The 21,113-nt window shown below is 35.0% G+C and overlaps 1 protein-coding gene across 1 annotated transcript; it reads right to left on the bottom strand.

Moving 5' to 3' along the window:
• Positions 1-194: 194 nt before the first annotated feature.
• On the bottom strand, positions 195-19,966 carry LOC113232999 (serine/threonine-protein kinase GA29083). The gene is made up of 14 exons (XM_026467928.1): positions 19,882-19,966; positions 19,584-19,802; positions 19,189-19,288; positions 18,549-18,743; positions 17,217-17,330; positions 16,118-16,305; positions 15,380-15,466; positions 15,049-15,209; positions 11,605-11,723; positions 11,297-11,396; positions 8,871-9,016; positions 7,467-7,616; positions 5,858-6,100; positions 195-4,032 (listed from the first exon to the last, which is right to left on the bottom strand). The coding sequence occupies exons 2-14, from the start codon at positions 19,799-19,801 to the stop codon at positions 3,976-3,978; spliced, it is 1,878 nt and encodes a 625-aa protein (XP_026323713.1). The 5' UTR covers position 19,802; positions 19,882-19,966; the 3' UTR covers positions 195-3,975.
• Positions 19,967-21,113: the final 1,147 nt, after the last annotated feature.

Genomic DNA, 21,113 nt, shown 5'->3' with positions numbered 1-21,113 from the left:
GGGTAATATTTTTAAAAACTGAGCAAATTGTAGTACATACATATATACATGGGCATTGGTATATACGTTGTTATAAATTATAAGATAGGTTTAAATAATATAATTATATACAACACAAAGGTAAACTAGAAACACGAAATAAAAATTTTTGGACATACCTTAACGAGAAGCATTTGTTTTTAAAGTACTAAAACCGCGAGAATAAATTTTAAATTTTACCTTTATTACAATTTTTTATAATGTACTTATGTTGTAGATACATTTCATGGAATTATTGACTGTATTGCAGTTACAAAATGCAGTATTTTTTATAAAGAGGAATGTTTTGATATATTTAATTATTATTTAAAATTCTTCTCAAAAGAGGTGACAAAATTATAGCACCAAATTCATAAGTGCAATCTCCAAAATTGCACACTCATTATAACGTGAAACTTGAAGTTTTATTAATTTATTACATTTATTCAGTTGAATCTTGTCACTTTTGAGAAGAAATTTAAATTTGGTTTGTTCATCATTAAGTGTGGTGTGCTAAATAGTTTTAACACTAAAATTCTACAATTAATGTTAGCGATAAGGGGTATCCAAGGAACATAGCTTTATGATGATAGACCGTTAACAATTTTTCTAAGGTGAGATTTTGGCACTATATTATATTCAGTGCTTTTCAGTGCACGTCACATGATGAAGAACTATCACTAAATGCACCTTTATGAATACAAAACCACACACAAGCATCCTAGGGAACGTGTTCTAAAAAGGGGTAAGTTTGCCAAGCTACTTTGGACCCTATTTTGATGGGGTTAGTGTTGTCGTTTTGACCTATTGATATATTACATCTTTTGTAGGAACGTTTTCACCGTTATGCAAATATTCATAAACATTTGTTAGTGAATATTCAGGCGATGTGCGACTTACTGTTTTATTAAATTTAAACACTGGGATGTAACATTCACTTTAAAAAGTTTCTACAATTAAATTTCGCATTTAACGCTAGGTCAAATAGTCTGAACTCACTTTAAGTCGTACCTGGGAGTTTACTCCCGTACTCCTCCGACATCCATCCGCAACATTTATTGTGAAATAAGTAATACTCGACCAAATTAAAATACGTATGATGCGAATGAAGCTTCATACTGGACATTTTCTTTTGATTTGGCTAAGTAAGGCTAATTTTTCATTAGATGTTTCGGACGGAATGTCGAACGAGAACGAGAGTAGATTCCAATGGATCGAGAATTACCTTAAGAGCATAAATCCTTGTGGGGTTACTAAGTATTTTCCAGCACTGTTGTGTGTAAATTTGTTATTCTATATGTTTCTATCAAGATATGACATGATATGAGAGCTAAGGCTATATTACCCACTCGATATAAGGCGTGCTACTACCGGGAGTATTCACCTGTAGTGTAAAGTCGATCCATCATGAAAACTCGTCTCTTGAGCGTCAAAGATTGTCATTTCGAATAGCCGCGACAAGCATTTGTTTTATTGGTGCGATGCAACTAACAAATGTGTGAATTTCAAGTGAATGCTTCCAGTAGGGACGCGTTTTTGAGTACAATACCAGTCTACTAAAGAAGCCCATTTGCATAAATCGTATCAAACTAAAAAGCGCGATGATCTGCATTATACTCGTATAGTAAATATTAATTCATTCAAATAATTAAATAACATTATATTACTCGTATATTACATCATTATTATCGTAAAATAAAATAATTTCTTCTTTCATAAATATTACCTATACAATTTTAACTTACTACAATCTTTTAATTGATTGGACAACAAAATTAAAAAAAAAACAAGAGATCGTAAATGGTCGACGGTGCGGAAAAATGTTTAGATTTTTTAAAAACTAAATATTGGATCACAAAAACAAACAAAAGCATTTCATATTATTAGATACGGAAATCGAAATTGATTTAACCAATTTATGTACATGCTGTAAATTGTATGTAAATACTTTTTTCCAAAGCACTTAATTCAGATTTATTTATTATAATTGATAACAAACCATTTAACAAAGGTAACTTTGAATTGTTGTGGATGTAGAATTGGCCTTGATAAGAATTTATAAAATGTTATACATTATTAATTTCAAGACCAACTTTTACTATCTACTATTATATTGGTACACTAATTGTCACAAATTTCTCTCTGAGATGATGCCATTGTTTTTAAATCAGTTCAATTACAAGACCTACCATCAGTCAGTTTTCTTCTTATTTCAGTACGAAAGCAGAAACATTTAATCTCGTTGGGTTAATTAAAAGGTTACGCATTAACAACATTTATAAAGGTACATTTATAACATTTACAAATAAGACCCAATTTTAGCTGGTGATAATGCTTACAACAATTTTAATAAAATAATTATTCTAAATTAGCGGAAAAAATTATAGAAGGAATATAGTCACACCTTTTTAATACAACTTGTATTACATGTTATATAAGTTAAAAATTTGTTCAGCAGTGAGTAAATGCACCTTGCACTATCTGACCGGAATTATGAAATTAGCTACATTGGGCGCAAAGAATTTTCGAACAATGTACTATAAACAATTCTAAGTTACCTCAGATGATAGAAACAATTTACGCATAATACTTTTATTACATAATAAATAAACAATACAAAAGTGTCTATAGATAAAAAATAAATTAAGGAATAACTTTGGTATTGGTGTTAACGCATGATCAAATGCCAAATACAGGTGGCAGCACTTTACGCGCAGGGTAAAAGCTGTCGGTCAAATCTGGACCAGTGTCTTTTTACGATAAGTGTACCTAAATACCATATATCTTGCGTGTATGAACGCTGTTTATAATTAACAAATTACTTTCAAAGGCTTATGCAACATTTATCAGCATATTCCAGCACCTTATCTATAGAAGTGTGTCTTGTTAAGAATTGCATTAGCAACGGTTTGTATTCATTCACTGAACACCGTCCAATACTAAATTTGATTAAAGTATAAAATCGGTACTGAAACGTGTTGGAAAATATAACATTGCTCTTAAAGGATCGGAAGCTATACGTCCTTATTTGCTGACATCATTGTAAGTGCATTTTCAATACATGAAAGCAAGCACCTTTTACTAAGATATTAATACCTATTCGACACAAATGTATAAAACAGCTGTTATTTTTGCAAATTCAAAGGGGTCTTTCAAAAGTTGTTTGGTTTCATTTCGTAGACTTAAAAGTATGTCGGCCAATAAATTAGGACCTTGTATAGAAGACAGATTGCATGTCTACATAATTACGAACCTTAGGAAGTTTTACCGTGCCATTTGTTCTTTCAGGTCCTCATGCGATACATTCGTTCAACAAATAATGGACAATGAGTTGTGTCAACACGCAAGTAAAGGTACCTTATGCACTTTTGGAATGTACTTTATACACAATTATATGGTGCAAAAGTTTAGGTGCACAAAGAAAATACTTGTGTGATAGAATAGCAGATTAAATTACTAAAGACAGCCCTAACCTCCTATGACTTTATAACTGTTTAGACACCTGTTTCTATTTTTTAATTATCTGTTTATCGTGGAAAAAATTCTAACTTTTGACGGTCCATTTCACTGGACTGCCTTTCGCTTTATAACCAACCACGTAACCGCCATGACCGAGAAGAAAAAGTATAGTCACCATTATTAAAATCACATGTCAATCCGTGGCGCGAAATTATACACAATTTACCTAATACAAAACTTGTATCCCGTTAAAAAAAATCTAAGTCGGTAACGTCATAAGGTGCCTTTGCATACAGCTGTCACAAATTTGCTTTTATGCTAATTGAACAAATGACGGAACAATTTGAACAAATGACGGAGCAATTTAACTATATTTGTTTGGCAGTAGTTAGTGACGTTAGTCGCACAGTATCACTATCGTTTGTCGCTAGTTGTAGAGACTGGTCGTGTGACACGTCGTCATGAGGGCGCGGCGGGTGTGCTGCGATCGTCGCTCAGCTATGACGAGTCCTCGTCGTACCATGTCTGGAAGTCTTTGCTCTCGTCATAGTCGTCCTGGAAAACAAGATTGAGATGGCAAATTCATAATACACATTCACAATGCAGCAGTCACGTTGAGGCAACAGACGCTGGTTCGAGTTTAGTCAGATCGAAGGAATTTTGCTTCGTGTTTGTTCGATCTTTGTATGAATAATAATAACAAACTAGTGGAACTTTTTTCACAAAAAAAAGATGAATATCATGGTAGGAAAAACATTATTACAATAAAATAAAATACAATCTAATCACAATACAATATAATTTTGTACGAGTTAAAACGACACAAACTTCGTTGAGCCACTGTGTCGCGTCCACAGACTGATTGGCAATAAAGACTAACACTGACTAACAGAAATTAAAAATGAGACCGATTTTCCTTTGGACAAAATACGACTAAACTAGCTAGTAACACGACATTAAAATCTAGTAAGTCAGCGTTTAAATAATCGTACATTTAACAGCAAGCTGACCTTTACACTTTGGACCACTTTCATAGTAAGTATAGTATAGAGGCGAATTTAAATTATATACTTGTGAAATACTTGCACAGTGGTTTGAAATGTTTGTATGTGTCACGTTGCTAAGTTGGATATTGAGGATACGTGGTTGGATCGGTTTTGCGGTTTCTATTCATAGGTGGAATTGATAGGGTTTCAATGTCGTATACAAATACAGGATGCTAGAAAAATACTTTTAAAATTTCATGGCGTTGCTCTATCTACAACACTAGACAACTTTCTTTATCCACTTTGCAAAAAATATGCAACTTTTCACGCTAATATTTTGTGTGAGCAAAAGGAAAAATTCCCACACACGTTTTTTGATACCCTACAAGAGTCATATTCTAGCAGTAATATTTGTAGGTTATTGGAGACAAGACTGCTTTTTGCCTTGATATCTCATTTACACTTTAATGACCACACGCGTCTAATAAGAGGTAAATCCACACATATCTCATGCGAATGAACGTAATTACAATCTTGACGTAAATGGTACATTGTGTCACAAGTGCGTACTTACAGTTAGGTCAATAACAAACAGGGATATTCAAATGTTATTCATCACAATTGCGAGGAAGTTAAAAAAAAAGAAAATTAGATCAGATTCATAACGTTATAGTTTATTCATTTAGTAGCAATAAAGCTCCTTGTGAAAGAGTTCGTCCAAGGAAGTACTGCCACTTTAATCTATTTCTGCCGCCAAGCAGTAATGGCAGCATTACTGTGTTTCGGTTTTGAAGGGTAAGGGTGAAATTACAGGCACATGGGACTTGTTAACTTATGTCTCAGGGTGACGGGCGTAGTGGCAGCATAGTATTACAAGACTAATACTCACAATACACTTTCGTTGCGAACACTGGTTGTCTGTACACAGAGCGCGGCAGTTGGGCACACATACAAGTCGCGCTGTTTCTTTGTACGGAGTTACCATACTTCTTTTATCTTACTACGGTGGCAGTGCCCCTTCGATATTTGCGATTTAAAAATATGAGTGGCACTGCTACTGACAGGCTTGTAGCTTACCACCAGGCGCACGACTTGGTCGTCCCGATACTTAGTATCATAAAAAAAGCATATCACAGTATAGACGCAACGCAATATAGCAGAATATTACGATTTTTAACTAAGCATACTGCGATGAGCAGAGCAAGTGAAACTTTATCCTGAATAAATTATCCAGTATATATTTTATTTGCCATAAGAAGATGGATGCTTTATAAACGATAAAGTTTCGCATGCTCTGCTTGTCGCTGCATGCTTAGTTCAAAATAGCAGCAATCTGTAATACTGCTTTATTGTATAAATTGTGCACTTTAAAACACAGTATGCCGTGTACTTACCGCCATCCAAGCATGATCAAGTACGTCCTCGGCGGCAAAGCGCAGCTCTGGCTGTGGACGCAACATATTGGCTACTAAGTCAATGGCTCCGGCCGATACTCGTTCCCAGTGCGGTGCAGGGAACTCCAGCCGTGCGGACAGAATGGCGTCGAACAACTTCTCTTGGTCGCCATCAGGCGATGAGAACGGAGGAAACCCACAAAGGAGGATGTATAAAATTACACCCGCTGCCCATACGTCGATCTGAAATAAACGTTACTTTAGTCTAGTCTTGGTTCTCTGTCTATCTTTAACTCGGCTGATAGGCGCCACTCTATTTCTATCACAAAACAGTAATGCTTTGTTATGGTACGAAGGAAGTGCCAGTGGAATCATAAGTAAAAGATACTTGAGATCTTATATCCCAAGGACAGACGTTCGCAAGTCGTAACTTACAAACTTAAGGAAAATTAATTATTTACATAGCTAGTAAAACACCTCCTGAATAGAATTGTGTTAAATAAGTATTTAACCGATTTCAAAAAAGGAAGGTTCTTAATTCGATTGTTTTTTTTTTGTACGTGTGTTACGCTATTGCTCCGGATTTGTGAACCAATTTTGATGGTTCTTTTTCTGTTGGAAAGAGGGTAGGGTTTCGCGCACTTTCCCGGTAACCGATTGCAATAAAACTTGGCAAATAGATGTAATTCCACGAACTTTGATGTCACTTAAAAATTTCCATACACATAAGCTTACTATACGCAAAACACATACAAGTAATAGTGTAGTATTACTTCTTAATTTGGATTTTCCTTTTTCCCAGACAAAAATCGGGAAACCTAGGAGCTTTCCTCAAGGGAGTCACCAAACTTATTAACGTGGAATCGTTTTGATAAGATCGTGTTTAACCACACCTATCACATTAAGTCGATTCGCCGTTGACGCGGCCATTTGCGTGCCGTAGCGCCACTTCTTTCTAAACCAAGATTCGCCGTCATCGGCATGTGTACGGACGCGATCGGAAATTCGCAGGTAGCAGATTCGTTGCCGATCTGTGTCGAGTCGCGTTCGTACGAATAGATGCGAAACCCACAACGTCTTTTTCGCTTTTACGTTCAAGGACATAAAGCTTTTTCTGACCAGCTTAATGTGATTCTGCGTTAATAAGTGTAGTGATTCCCTAAAAAATAATTGGTAGTCTGACCGGACACCAATTATTTTTCGTCTTTATTCTAAATAGAATAATAGTAATAACGCACAAACTCAACATAGCCCCGCACTAGGGAAACCCTGTGTCGCGGGTGCCATCAACACACACATAGACAACCACAAATTACACCAAAAATCACGAGAGAAATAAATGTAGGCCATACAAATATTTCTCCTGACCCGGGCATCGAACCTGGGACTTCAGCGTGGCAGTCCGGCATGGTAACCGTTCGGCCACAGAGATAGTTAAAATATATGTATATAACTTAAGTATTCAAATTGTTCAAAATAATTCAAAATTCAGACTCAATTACCTCGATAATGGCATTGAAAATTATGTTAATTATGCATTAATTCACAATAGCACTTGATAATATTATATTCAAATACATTACAAGCTTTCACCATAAACATTATATACCTTGAGGCCATATCCTGTTTCCAGCAGAATCTCAGGCGCGACGTAAGTGGGAGTACCACAGACCGCATGCAACGGCCGCCACACTTCCACCGCCAGGCCGAAGTCAGCCAGCTTTAGCCCACGAATAGTCCCATCTAGACCCACTTCCACCTGCAGAAATACAGTTTGTCAGGTATTGTTCGCGTCGAATCGTCGAATGTTAAAATCAAGCCCTACAATTGTTGCAGAAACTACAAGACACGCAACTCTTTGAAATAAATTTCATTTAGTTGTTTAAACACATTTTTATGCTACTTGTAATGCTTCTATTTGGAGATAAACAAGACCTTATTATGTAGTTACAGAGCACACAAGTACAAAATTCGTTTAATAGTAAACGGATCTGAAACCACATTTATCGGTGATTGCCCCGCATAGCACGAACACAGTGTCTATAAAATTAACAAGAAGTCTAACAGCCTACTCCGTACTTTCATTTTACGAATAACATTTGTAGTACGGCTTTTAATAATCCTTAACTACATTTTATACAAAGCTTGTGCTGCCCAAGGCGCTGTTTAAATAGGAAGTAATTATAACTTTTAAAAAAAAAAACAGAACTCTAAAGTTCGTGGAGTCACATCTATTTGACAAGTTTTATCGAAGTCGGTTAACAGAAAGAGGGTAAAATCCAATAAATCTGATTCATCCCCTAATTTTCCACCCTTAGAGACGGCATATTTTCATCAAATTTGAATGGAACTATTACTGAGGAACATTACATTCCTTTTCCAACAAAAAAAGAATCTCCGAAACGTGTTCATAAATAGCGAAGTAATCGTGTAACATACACAAAAATAAATAGTGTCTAATAGAGAACCTTCTCATTTTCTGAAGTCTGTTAATAAAAATAAATTCACAAAAACAAAAAGTTCTCATGTAAAGAATAAGCCCCTAAGTATGACGTATTTTTTAATTAGTTGACACAGGCAAAATAATACAGAATAGTCTCTGCCGTTACCAGTTTCCCGACGGGCTACTACACGGTCCGGTCAAGCAAGAGTTATTTTGATACTGCGCCACCCATAGCTTAAATCGTAATACTAAATTAACGCTTAGAAAAAGCAGAGACCTGATGGTAGAAACAAAGGGAAACTTCGAAATTAGACGTCTGATTTTCGGTACAAACGGAACAAGGCTTAAAAAGGCATGATAAAGTTTATTATATTAGACATGTTGATACAAGCTTAAATGATGTGTTTTAATGTAATAATAGAGTTTACATTTCAATTGATAAAAAAAAATCAAAAGATAACTTACAATTTCTAGTTTTAATTGACAGAATCGAAAATGCTTCTTTGGTGCATCCGTGAATTGAATAATAAACTCGATTATATCCATGAAAATGATTTTGTTAGTTCTTACCAATAAGTTTTCGGGTTTGATGTCACGATGCACTATAGAAAGTGAGTGTAGATATGCAATAGCTGATGTTAGGTGGCCGATTAGCAAACGCGCTTGAGGCTCAGAGAATTTGGAAGCGGCCGCGATACTATCAAACAAATCGCCACCTAGAAATATAAAAACATTTTTTTATTTTATTTCTAACTATCTTTCTTTTACATCATTGGACGTATCGTAACTATAAAAGATACGTCCAATGAACACTACGCTAACTTAATTTTTGAAACTGTTTTGTTTTTATTTTATTTTTTGTTTCTTAATTTTTTTTCACAAAATTTGTTTTTTTTTGTTTTCGAATTTAGTTTTTTGTTTATTCATTTTTTTTAACAAAATGCGGTACGGGGAGCATAATATTAGTAAATAAATATGGATGTTTATAAAAATAACATGAAATTACCAAAAAATAAATTTGGCGGTATCAACATGGAATTTGGATTTAATTTTGCGGGAAATTGTGGGCGAATCATCACCTATTATATTGCCTTTTCGACTCAGTGTTCTCTTTTGACGACTGCCGTGGCCCAGTGGTTAGCACTATGTCCGATGAAAAGGTCTCCGGTTTAGAGGGAGGTATTAGCCACTCGATGTACTTGCCGTTTAGGTATATTTTGCCTATTTCGATTTCTGAACAACACAGAGTATAGTTTGTTGATTTTTATGTTAAAACCATGCAATTGGTGTTATATTAATATATTTATATATATATATGAGCAACCTTTAGAAAGGCTTTATAAGTATGATGATGAAAAAGGAATTCACAACTTAATATGTAATGGGATTGTTACATATAGGAAATGAAATTATTATTTTGGATCTAAAAAACTGAAGTTTGAATTGTGAGCTGAATATTATTAAGTTTCTAATTTTTGTAATAGCTAGGCCCATTTGATATTGCAGTCAAACTATTTGTCTGGGGACAGTGTTATAATTTTTTGATATTTTATACGTTTCCATATATGTATATTTCATAAATATTTATTATGATTATAGTATACAGATTTTTAGCTCATCAGCTAAAATATCGATACTTCAAGGATGAAAAAGCGTAAAAGTCAAGCTACAAAGTTTACAAGACGAGTGATAAACAAAAAATTATGAAGGTTTTGGTTCATATTTTTCATATATTTATAAGTATGTTTACATTAAAAAAAATAATTGGCGAGTAACAAAACTTTGTGCAGACAGATTGAAAAAACATGATAATTTAATTCAACTACACTAATTAACCATAATGAGGCCATCAGCGCAATAGTGGTGTAACCCACATTCTTTTGTTTTCTACAATATTACTTTGAACCAGGGTTTCTTAGCCTGTGGTTCATGGACCCCTAAGGAGTCCGTGTGATGCCGGTCATGTCAATGCCGAGGGTCCATGACGAGCCTACCTAACATGTTGCATTAATTTAAAAAAATTTATACAATATGTTATGTGTTAGTGCATAGTTTCATTTTCGCGCCATTTGACGGCTATCCATTATAGGGGCGAGCGAGAGAGATTTCTTATTTTATTTATTATTTGTACTAAAAATTATACAATAATTATTAATCTAAATTTGGCGGCACAACAAAAACCTTTTACAAGATCAACGTCACACTGGCGGGCACGGACTCGTCTAAGAAGAGGGTTTAGTTCATAATCCGCCACGCTGGCCCAATGCGGGTTGGGGACTTCACACGTTTCGACATGCAAATTTTATCGCGTTTTTATTTTCATTGTTTTAGCGAGAAGTATTTGTATCGCTACTAAAATCTCGTAAATGAACGGATTTCGAAATTAAGGTCGTCAACCTCTCAAGAGAAGCAACCGTTCCTCTACTAGGTTACCATCGCTCTCGATATACTTTTTTTATTTTGGCTGTTTTTAGAAATTTTCAGTTTTTTATAAGACACATTTAATAAATACCGCGAAACAAAATTCTCAAACATATTTACTACCTTTATCTAATTTATTATTACGTTTTTTGACGCGTAGTCACTAAAGATGAAATGAAAATTTACTATCTTTAGATACTAAATATATTTCAAAGACTATTAAAAATTTCATTAAACGGAAACTTTTTTTATAAAATAATAACATAATTTAAAATAATAACATTTTTCGAGTCATTTGCAATAAATGTCATTTGTCATTCATTCTCACGACGTGTTCTCTTACTGTACTGTGTTATCTGAAGAAAAGGTTCACGATCACTGGTTCTTTGTTCACAGTTATGATTCTAAAAACGCGAAGTATAGCTATAATACAAAAGGGAGTTTACATAGAGTTGGGTCCCACTTGTTAACACGCTTCAGCATCAAGTGTGCTCACGATACCTCATATAAAACATAGGTCTAGTACGGCCCAGTACTGAAGCATGCTGTCAATATGGTCCATCCATTATACATACCACTAACAAGTTCCATAACTAAATACAACCACTCAGGACTATCTTGTTCTTCGATTAGCGAGACGATACGTGGGTGACAAAGCTTTCTCATAACGCGTACCTGATAACGAAATGATAATACGTAGAATATATGAAGTGGTTTGTTTACGTTATATGAACATTAATCTATTTGTCATGTAATGCTTATTTCCTCTTTCTACGTCAGTAATAACATATTTTTTTTTTGTAGATGAAAACGTCAAAAAAAAATTACTGTAATTATAAACTTATATAATTATCTAGCTGTTTAATAGCAGCCGCTATATTACCTCTGCTTCTACGTAGTGCTCAATTCCTTTGCATTTCGCCTTGTCTATAACCTTAAGGGCGTATTCCTTTCCGGTATTTTTGTCTTTACATATCCGGACAACAGCAAAATTACCGTCACCTGTAACAAAGTTTTATTTTACATTTTCGAACTATGATCATGATCATATCCGTGGTCCGCCACCTAGCAAGTAAGTCGCATAGTTGCAAGTAAGTCACAACCCAAGTGTTTTGACTCTACTTCTTCTTACTTTTTTCGTTTTAGTGAGAAATAGTGGTAATAACATGATCATGATAAATTATTTCCAATTTGTCATGAATAGGTTAGGTTAGGTTTACGACAGGTAGATGGAGAAGATCCACCTCCACGCATCATCATCTCGTGGAGAGAGGGGGCGCAGATAATCATCCTTCAGAAATGGGAAGCGCGCCTGGCGGACCCTACAACCAGAGAGCTGGTGGCTGTCATTCTCTTGCTGAAGCAATGGGTCGAACGTAGACATAGAGTCATCTTCTACTACCTCACGCAACTCCTCACCGGACACGGCTGCTCCGGCCGTTACGTGTAACACCTTGTCCCTCCCCCACCAGAACATCGGAGGATCCGGTAACGGATGACCGCCGACGGGCCATGAAACGCTACAGCGATGTCACGGCCCGTCACGCAACGGCGAAGAGAGGAGCACCCCGGGGGTTTAGTGTGACCGGGCTGCTCCCCTTCAGGATTCAGCCCAGTCCCATATAATCCCGGCCCTGTCTCCGCATGGCCGGGATATCTGTAAGCAGATTCCCCCGGGTAAAAAAAAAAGTTTATAACAGGTAAAGGATCTTAAGTCCATATTTTGGATTTACACGTTTTTACAAACATTGCTTTAGAATGCTAAAAATCACGCAATGGTAGGAAACATTAAGTCATATCGTCGTTTGTTTTTTATTGCACCTTAACATTGATTATATATGCCTTATTAAGAATGAAAAGAATGAAGCATTCTCTTTGAAACGCTCTGTAGTAAAATATACTATTTGACACTTATAGTAATTGTGTATTCAGGGCGGTAAATAAGGATTTACGAACAAAGCTCGACTAGAAGCCCGAAGTCGAAGACTGAGGGCTTTCGGAGTCGAGTTTCGTTATTCCCATACAGCCCGTGAAAAATACAATGTTTTTCATCACCTCAAATAAAACCCTCTGGCCTTTTTTCCATTCATTACAGCCATAGACGTGTAATGAGAAGAAAAAAGGCCTTATGAATTTATTTGGGGCATCATAGTCAAGTTAGCTTGCATGCAATCATATTATTTACGTGCAAGTGTTATCTTTTACACTATAAGTGTTGTGTTTACCTCTCACCTACATATTTAAAACAAACTTAAAGTTATTAACTTATTGTATTTATCGTGTTCCTAAGTTTTGGCAAATGCTATTCATTGGGAATGAAACTTTAATTAACCTAATTTGCTTTTTTTAACTATTGTTTCGGGCTCTTTACAAGCTATTTTAATTGGGTCGTTTTTATGGTTTATTTTAATATTATCGTAGCATTCTTTACATTGGTTTTAGTTGTATTTAGATTTAGTGACAAAGAAGCAAATTTATCTCTCTCTTATCTAGGTTCCACCATCATGTCATATAAGCCGTGACCATGAGACCTAGATAAGAGAGAGATACCTATAAAGAACCCGAAAGGTTGGTTAAGGTTGATTTGCGTGAAAAAACAAAAATGCGCAATTTAGACCGAAAAAAAAAATAGTTTCATTTCCTATTTAATTTTGTAAAGAGAAAACTGCGACTGCAATAATATTAATGACTTCCTTTATATGTTGGTCACTATAAGTCTCAATATTATAACAAATTAATGAGTGAGTCGAATTGTGCTAACTACGTAGGAGTAGGAAGGAAGTACTATCAGTTGGCATGAGGCCTCGAGGAACTAATATAGGATGATGCAATTTATTTACCAAATTGAACAACACACGATTTGAAAGTTTTCATTTAAAGTACACGGTTACTAAACACTTAAGTGCCAGTCCGGTGGAGCGTAGTGGACTTAGGTCCATTGTCTAGTAAAATGGAGTGGAAAAGAGCTGTGATTCAGTTAACAATGATGCCTCGTTATTTTGACTAAGCGGCGTGGAGATTTCACAAAACTAAATACTACTTGTGGAGATAAACAGACACAAGTATATGAAATAATAAAGGAAAAAAGAACCGACACAAAACAGAATTCAAAATGAACAGTGAGAACAAAAAAATTAAGAAACTAAATAAATAGCTATAACACACAGATTTGAATTTGGAAAATGATAGAATTTTTTTCCGGATTTAGATTAAGCATATTTTTTATTATAATAATTTATTTAAATAAAAAACAGTTGCGGGCTTTGTACTGGTCTCATGATTACAGTCACAAAAGATTGAAAAAAAAAAACAAGTATACGTGATTTAAATCAGTAGAAAAAGTGTTGCATTTCCAATGTGTGGCAATCTCGAAAACCTAAGAAAGCTTTTACTTTGTTAACAGAGTTCAAAAAAGGACGAGGTTCTAAATTCGACTGTATATTTTTTGGGTCTATGTTACGCGATTACTCTTACGGCATTTGTGAACCGATTTTGATGATTTTTTTTATGTTGGAAAGAGGGTATCTCAGTACGGGTCCCATTTATATTTCAAGAAAATATTCCACCTGTAAGGCTCAATTCACACTGGCGCAGAGTCTAAGCGTCGCGACGCGTCCTGTTTTTCGCATATAGCATATTCATCTCTATTTTCCCATTATTAAGGTACAAATTTGTGTTATGCATATATGGAGCCGCGCGTCGACTCTTGGTTGCAGTAGAGAGGCTTCGCGCATCGACGCCCGTTATTTCAGCGCAGTGAGGCGTCAGACGCCGACCACATTGTGATCCGGATGCACTAATGCGAGTCTAAGGGTAAATCAAACTAGGGGATGAATCCGGCTTCGCGTACTTTCCGGTAACCGTTTGCAATAAAACTTGGCAAATATAATAATTCCACGAATTTTTCAGGTCTGTTTTTTTATAATTGCTGATATAACAGACATAAGCATCTCTGCATCACTGATTCTGGCATAAGGGCTATATTACCGACGTGAGACTTGTGTATCTGCAGAAGCAAAAAGGGCTGTTGACTAAATTATTTTTGTTCACAAATATTAACGCTATGATTTCTGGACGTGACTGACGTGCCTTATACGCAATAAACCTCTGTATTGTTAGGACATAACGTATAATTTTAATGGAAAAATATAATTACATATCCCAATAAATAACTACATGTCGAATACAGTACGTCATGTTCTGTGTTGTGATTTGTTGTAGTGGAGGGAATTTAAAAGATGGTCCACAACCGTGGCCCAATTTGGGTTGTGGACCGTCTTTGAAGAGTTAGAAAATGATTCTCAACAAGTTCCATTGAAAAACTTACCTATTATCTTCCCAACGCCGTACTTGAGCCGTAGTGGTTGCGGGAGTATAGGTGCAGCGTCATTGTCTGCGGCATCCCATGCGGGTCCACCTCCGGCCTCGTTGCTGGCCCGTGCTTTGCCCCCACCGGCTTTCACTGGCATTCGAGGCTTTGGACCCGTTCTGTATACGATATGTAACATTAACATTCAGGAACTTAGATTCGTATGTGACTTTAAAAAGAGCTTACTCTTTTCAGTCATTCATACCAATTACGTTAAAATAGCGTTACGATTTTATGACGTAAGCAATTATTTATTAACGAGTATGAACTGACCACGTATGGTACATACCTTGAATTTCTAGTAATTGGCGTTTTCCTACATTGTAACACAGCTTTACTTTCTTCAAATTCCAACTCGAAGTCTTCTTGATTTACCCTGAAATGAACAAATTATTCAAATGACTCGAGAATAACAATATTCAAATAGGGATTTGCGTTTAGGCGTTTTAAATTTATTTTACATAACAAATCTTTAGATTTATATTTTTCCCAAAATAACAACTCGTGTTCTTTGTGAAGATATAATTTAGAAAGTAATTTACTAAACAGCCTTAAGGCGAAATGGTATCATGGTTGCGTAGGCTTTGAGGCGTGTGAGGTAGACGCGGAAAAATTCATTGCACGACATTTGAACATTTGCGTCTCAGAAATAAAATATACTAGGTCACTCAAATTATTGTTACGTCACGTTATAAACATTACTGTTATTAATTTGACTTCTATTTACATTTTACAATTTATTATCATTAAAACTAACTCATATAAATATTAACGAATTTAAATTTGACTGATTTATTTATTGCATATGTGCACGCCCATTTTATATAATTAAAAAAAAACATGTTACACCAGGTTTAGTCCGTTGAAGTTCATATGAGTGAATGTATAATAAATATACTTTCATTAATTGGGAGCCTAACGTTTGGGCAGACAATAATAGTAGTGAAACTATACTTATTTCATACATGTCAATTTGTGTATAACCTGTGTTCTCACAAATAAATGAATTGTTAACATTATTAATTACCTTTCATTCCCATAAGCAAAAAAAACGTCCTCATCCTCAAAAAATTGATTCAAGGCAGTGACAGGGGTGCCAGATTGTGTGAAAACTTTACGGACACAGCCTGTGTCCAGTTTGACACAATCCGTAATTGCGGCTAACGCGTGCTCTAGCGTTGGACTATTGCGTTTGTTTAGTAATAGTCTGCAGACCTATGGAGTAAAATAAATATTTACGATTTGAATTCTTCTACAAAGGGACATAAAACATTAATGTCGCGTAAGAGAAAAATGAAGGTGTTTATTTTATTGAATATCATGATGTTTTTACTACCATGAAAATAAATATATTTCTTGGGAAAATACTCCAATACTCCACTATAAACAGTTTTGGTCTTATTATTGATACAAATTCGATCTGACTGGATTAGAACACTGGTTTGGTTTTTTGTGAGACCAGGGTTAACTCATCAATCAGCTTACGAATTTCTTTTTGTGTTTGTTGAAATAAGGATGTTTCATAATAGACGATTATGCTTATTGCGTCGTCTCGCTGCTCTAGCGACTATTTTGCTGTAACATAGAAGGCCTATTATCTACTCAAGTGGAGCGGAGAAGAGTCGTGTTTCATCAATAGCATTTTGTTATTTCGACTATGTTAAAAGCACCTTTCACGCGATATGCGAAATGTACTTAAGATTGAACGATCTTAAAATATGATTAATGTGAGATGGATTTTCTATTATATTTAATTTTGAAATCACTATCAATTTTTTTAAATAAAATACTTTATAGATCATCATTATTACGGTTTACTAAATAAGTCATTACTACATTATGTAGTTCTTGCAACAACGTTTCTTATTTGATTAGATCATTATCGAAAAAGTTCTTCATTGTACAGTAAGAAAGTGGCTCTTGAAAGTTTATTTTTAATCTTTGTGTTTGTTTGTGTGCCACATTGGACCAAGAGTCTTATCATCAAGTTATGGCAGAAATTAAAGAACTATGGGGTACATCTCACCATGGGCCACTGCACCATTAAGGAGTTTCTCAGTTTAATGCATTACAAATATTTGTTAACAATCAAAGTTTAGTACAGTTGTAAACTAAGTTTAATATACCTTGCGTGGTTTAACTCCATTCCTAATAATAGTAACTATCCGTGGTCGAACCACGTTGTCGCCAGCGGGGCTGACGCGCGGTGTCCCGTTACCAGTAGTGGCACTACCATTTGTCTGCAATATTATTTAAGTAAGCAACTATTTATTAAAAGGAATTTTATTTGTAATGAAAAATATTCATAGGTATTCTTTTAGGATACAAAAAAAACTTCAACTTTGATTTCCTGATGTGACATGACCAATGGTCGGAAAAAAGTGTTCCACACATATAGATACACGTATGCTTATAGCTAGAAGGAGCGACATAAGAATTGTTAAAACCACCAAGTATTAATTAATTACTTTTTTCGAATTCTGGATGACAAAAACTCCTCTCCTTATTCTATTTATGAAGATAAATAGCCGTACATGGGTAAGGCCGTCGAAAATGCCACATTTTCGTCTTGTTTAAGCATTCACAAGTTTTTTTAATAATAAGTATTAAAATAATTTAGTGTGAACATTTTCCTTTTAAAATACGACATTTCAGCTAATGGTTAGAATTTTTGAACATCTGTTATACTGTGTTTTTGAATTTAAATAAAATACGTATTAAATAAATAAAGTTAAAAAAAAATTTAATTTTTTTTCTCCAAAGTTCTACTAGCAAATGTCGCCGTTCCGTCAATATGCGGTATCTAAAGCTAGGGGCGGAGAGTGACCATTCTCTTTACTTTTTATTCTCTGTTTTGGTAAAAGGTCAGTTTATCTACTGCATTTTTTACAAGACACCATTAGATTACTTTAAAATCCAACTTCGACTTTCTAGGTCAATAGTTTTGTCCTACGATGCAGTAAATCCATTTCCGGAAATCCGGAATTCGAAACAGTAAACAATTAATATTTGGTGGTTTTAACAACTCTGTCGTTCCTTGTAGCTATATCTATACATATATCTATATACATGGAACACCTTTTTTTGATCATTGGACATGACATTACTTTTTCCCTTATCTGATCTAAGTAACTTTCTCTCGGTTTTCCTCTAGCTTTGTTTTCTTCAAGCCTCCCTACTATATGCTTCTGAGAACTCATGACATATCAGATAAGATACATTTCTTAGAGGATTAAGACCATACTTTAGTTCTTCAACACATAATAATTTTATAAGTTAACACAATCAGGCATAGAAGCAGTAGTTTCAACTTTCGAAACACAAATAACTACAAAACATATAACAGCTGATTTAAATTAGTATTGCCTAAAGTTTAAATTTTATTACTTTTTTGGACTGATGCCATGCTGACATTGTAAAAGAATAAAAACTACTTGTTTTATAAGAAAATAAAGTACCTGTAAATACCGGGACAGTCTGTTATTGGCTCTAGCTGGAGATGGGCTAGCACTGTCACCAAAGGACTCTGGGCCACTGAGTCTAAAAGACTGTGGTGTCTGTGCACTTGCTTCATAGTCAAGTCGTTTGAATGGCTCTCCAAAACCACTGCATACATATGATTGACCATCTTCTAAATCATCTAATTTCCCTATCTATAGAAATAAAATTATTTTATTGACGATGAAGTGACACTATACTATCTATATCTGCAAATACACAATTGTACATATAATTTTAAAAAACATGTCTCGAATTTGCAAACCAAGGTATGAAGAATTTTTGTACTCTAATCAATTTTGCAATGATCAAATACCTGTCTAGAAAGGTTTTAAATAAAAAGCAGTTTGTAATTCCAAATTTTTGTTAATGAATGAATGTTCATTGTTAATGAATTAGTAAACTAAAATGATCATGATATATATAAAACCTTACTACCCAATAACAGACACAAGCCTTCTCAAAAGGGTCATAAAAGGCTATGGCCTGTTATGAGCACTACTCTCGCGGAATGTAGTTTTGGCACTTAGCAAGATAAGATAGAATGCTGCAGTAAAATTAAAAGCTGGTTTATACAAGTTGTCATATGAATAAACTCACTTTTCTACCCTCAAGAGAGTAAATGGTTCTAACTCCACTTGGCAGAGTAACATTATCAACAAGCACCCTTGTCAAATCCGCTGTTAAGCTATCAAAAGACCTAAAATAAAAACACTAGTTCAAACAATTTCATTAAATTTACGAAGTGTAATTAGTGGCACATTCTGTTGATTTTTATGCAAGTTATTACGCAAAAGTAGCCCAACAAAAAAACCGTAATGAACAACAATCAAGCAATTGTTCATTGTGTTATGCGCGACGTACCAGTAACTTTATTGACGACACAAATAAATAAAAATAGGCATACTTTTGAATGAAAGTGAAAGTTGCTAAATTCTTTAATAAGTACATCACCTTTTGAAAGCATATCTATTACAAGCGTTGTAGCTACCAACCTGTAACGTTCTGGCAAGACTGGGATTACTACTCCTGAATAAAATTTATCACCATTTCGAAAAAATCTGATTCGTTTTGCCTTCCGTGCAGGTGGTGTTCGAAGCATTACAGCGCGACGATTTGGCCTAGTTTTCATTATATCGATATCACTGAAATCTTTTTCGAGCTCACAGACTGAGCTTGAACGACTACCACTACGGCTTAAACTGTTCTCCATCCTAAAAACATAGAAAGTTAGAAAAATTACAATGTCCTAATAAAACAGATTGACTTGCACATCTACGATTTTCGACTTACCTTCTTTCCTGTCGTTTCGGAGGGCTTCAAATATTTTTGCACGGAACCTAATTAAAAAATATCACCCATACTGCACTAATGGTGTAGAAAGTGTTATAAAATCATCGCTTAAAATGAAATTTATATCATCATGAATCACACACAGACGGAAATCTAGACGGAGAATGAATGGATTGATTTCGATAGGAATGAAATAGGAGTGAAAATAATTTAATTGAATGAGTAAAGTAGCGTTTACATGATCAATAGTAAATAGTTCAGTTAGACAGTTTGGTAGCGGTAGCGTAGCATTCACTTGAAAACATGTCGTTTTTTTGAAAATCGGTAGGTATAATAGAACAGGGGGCCAATCGCGCTAATTGTCAAAGGTTTAACCAAAACCTCCAACCTCGCCAATCTGACACGTTGTGTACATTTCGTATCGCGCTAACTGTCAAAACAAAAACCTAAGCCAAAACTTAGACGTGTGACACGTAACGCACATTTGGTATCGCGCTAATTGTCAAACGTAAAACCAAAACCTAAAATGTTGCAAATTGGTATCGCGCTAAATATTTTGACATTTTAACCTCACATGTAACCTTGGGGGAATAGATTAACCTTTGCAAGGTCAAGGTTTGTGTGGCAGTTAATGGAGAGTAACTTTTCACTACGTTTATCGTATATAAAAGATGTTCCACGGTTACTTAAATGTTTTGGAAAGTGTTTATGAGGTGGATGTGGCCTAAGAACGGGCTTTAAATAAAAGAAAAGCATAGAAAGACGATCACATTTAACATGTCTGAGGAGAAATTCCGCAAACGATATACCGTTTGTCCACGGAATTCATTTCAGGATTGGTGGAAGAACTATGCCTACATATTCTCGTTAAAGGACGGTCTGTTGCATTGGATGTGGAGACAAAGGTAAGGGTTGAGTGGAATCCGAAAGTTCTCAGTTTTGCATAATAACCAAAATTTCTATACTGTGTAAATCATTATTAATTTTGTTACAGATTTTAATAGCTCGTATAGTTTTTAACAACTGGGGCGTACCAGACCCCCATTGGCAAGTGCTTATCACCCTTTCCCAAGTCAGTGTCAGAGAGGCACAAGCGGTAGCTGCTTCAAATAAACCAGTTATTATGAATAAATATGCAGCTTTCCTAAAAGGCATGCCGAAAGAGATGGTATTAAAAGGCGGTGAGAAAATAAGCTTTACAATGTACATCATATTTATTAGTTCTTGTCTTA

The sequence above is a fragment of the Hyposmocoma kahamanoa genome, unplaced genomic scaffold (genome assembly GCF_003589595.1).
Source record: "Hyposmocoma kahamanoa isolate Upper Pololo Valley unplaced genomic scaffold, ASM358959v1 78, whole genome shotgun sequence".
NCBI classification, from domain to species: domain Eukaryota; kingdom Metazoa; phylum Arthropoda; class Insecta; order Lepidoptera; family Cosmopterigidae; genus Hyposmocoma; species Hyposmocoma kahamanoa.
This window is presented reverse-complemented; position numbering and strand designations above follow the sequence as displayed.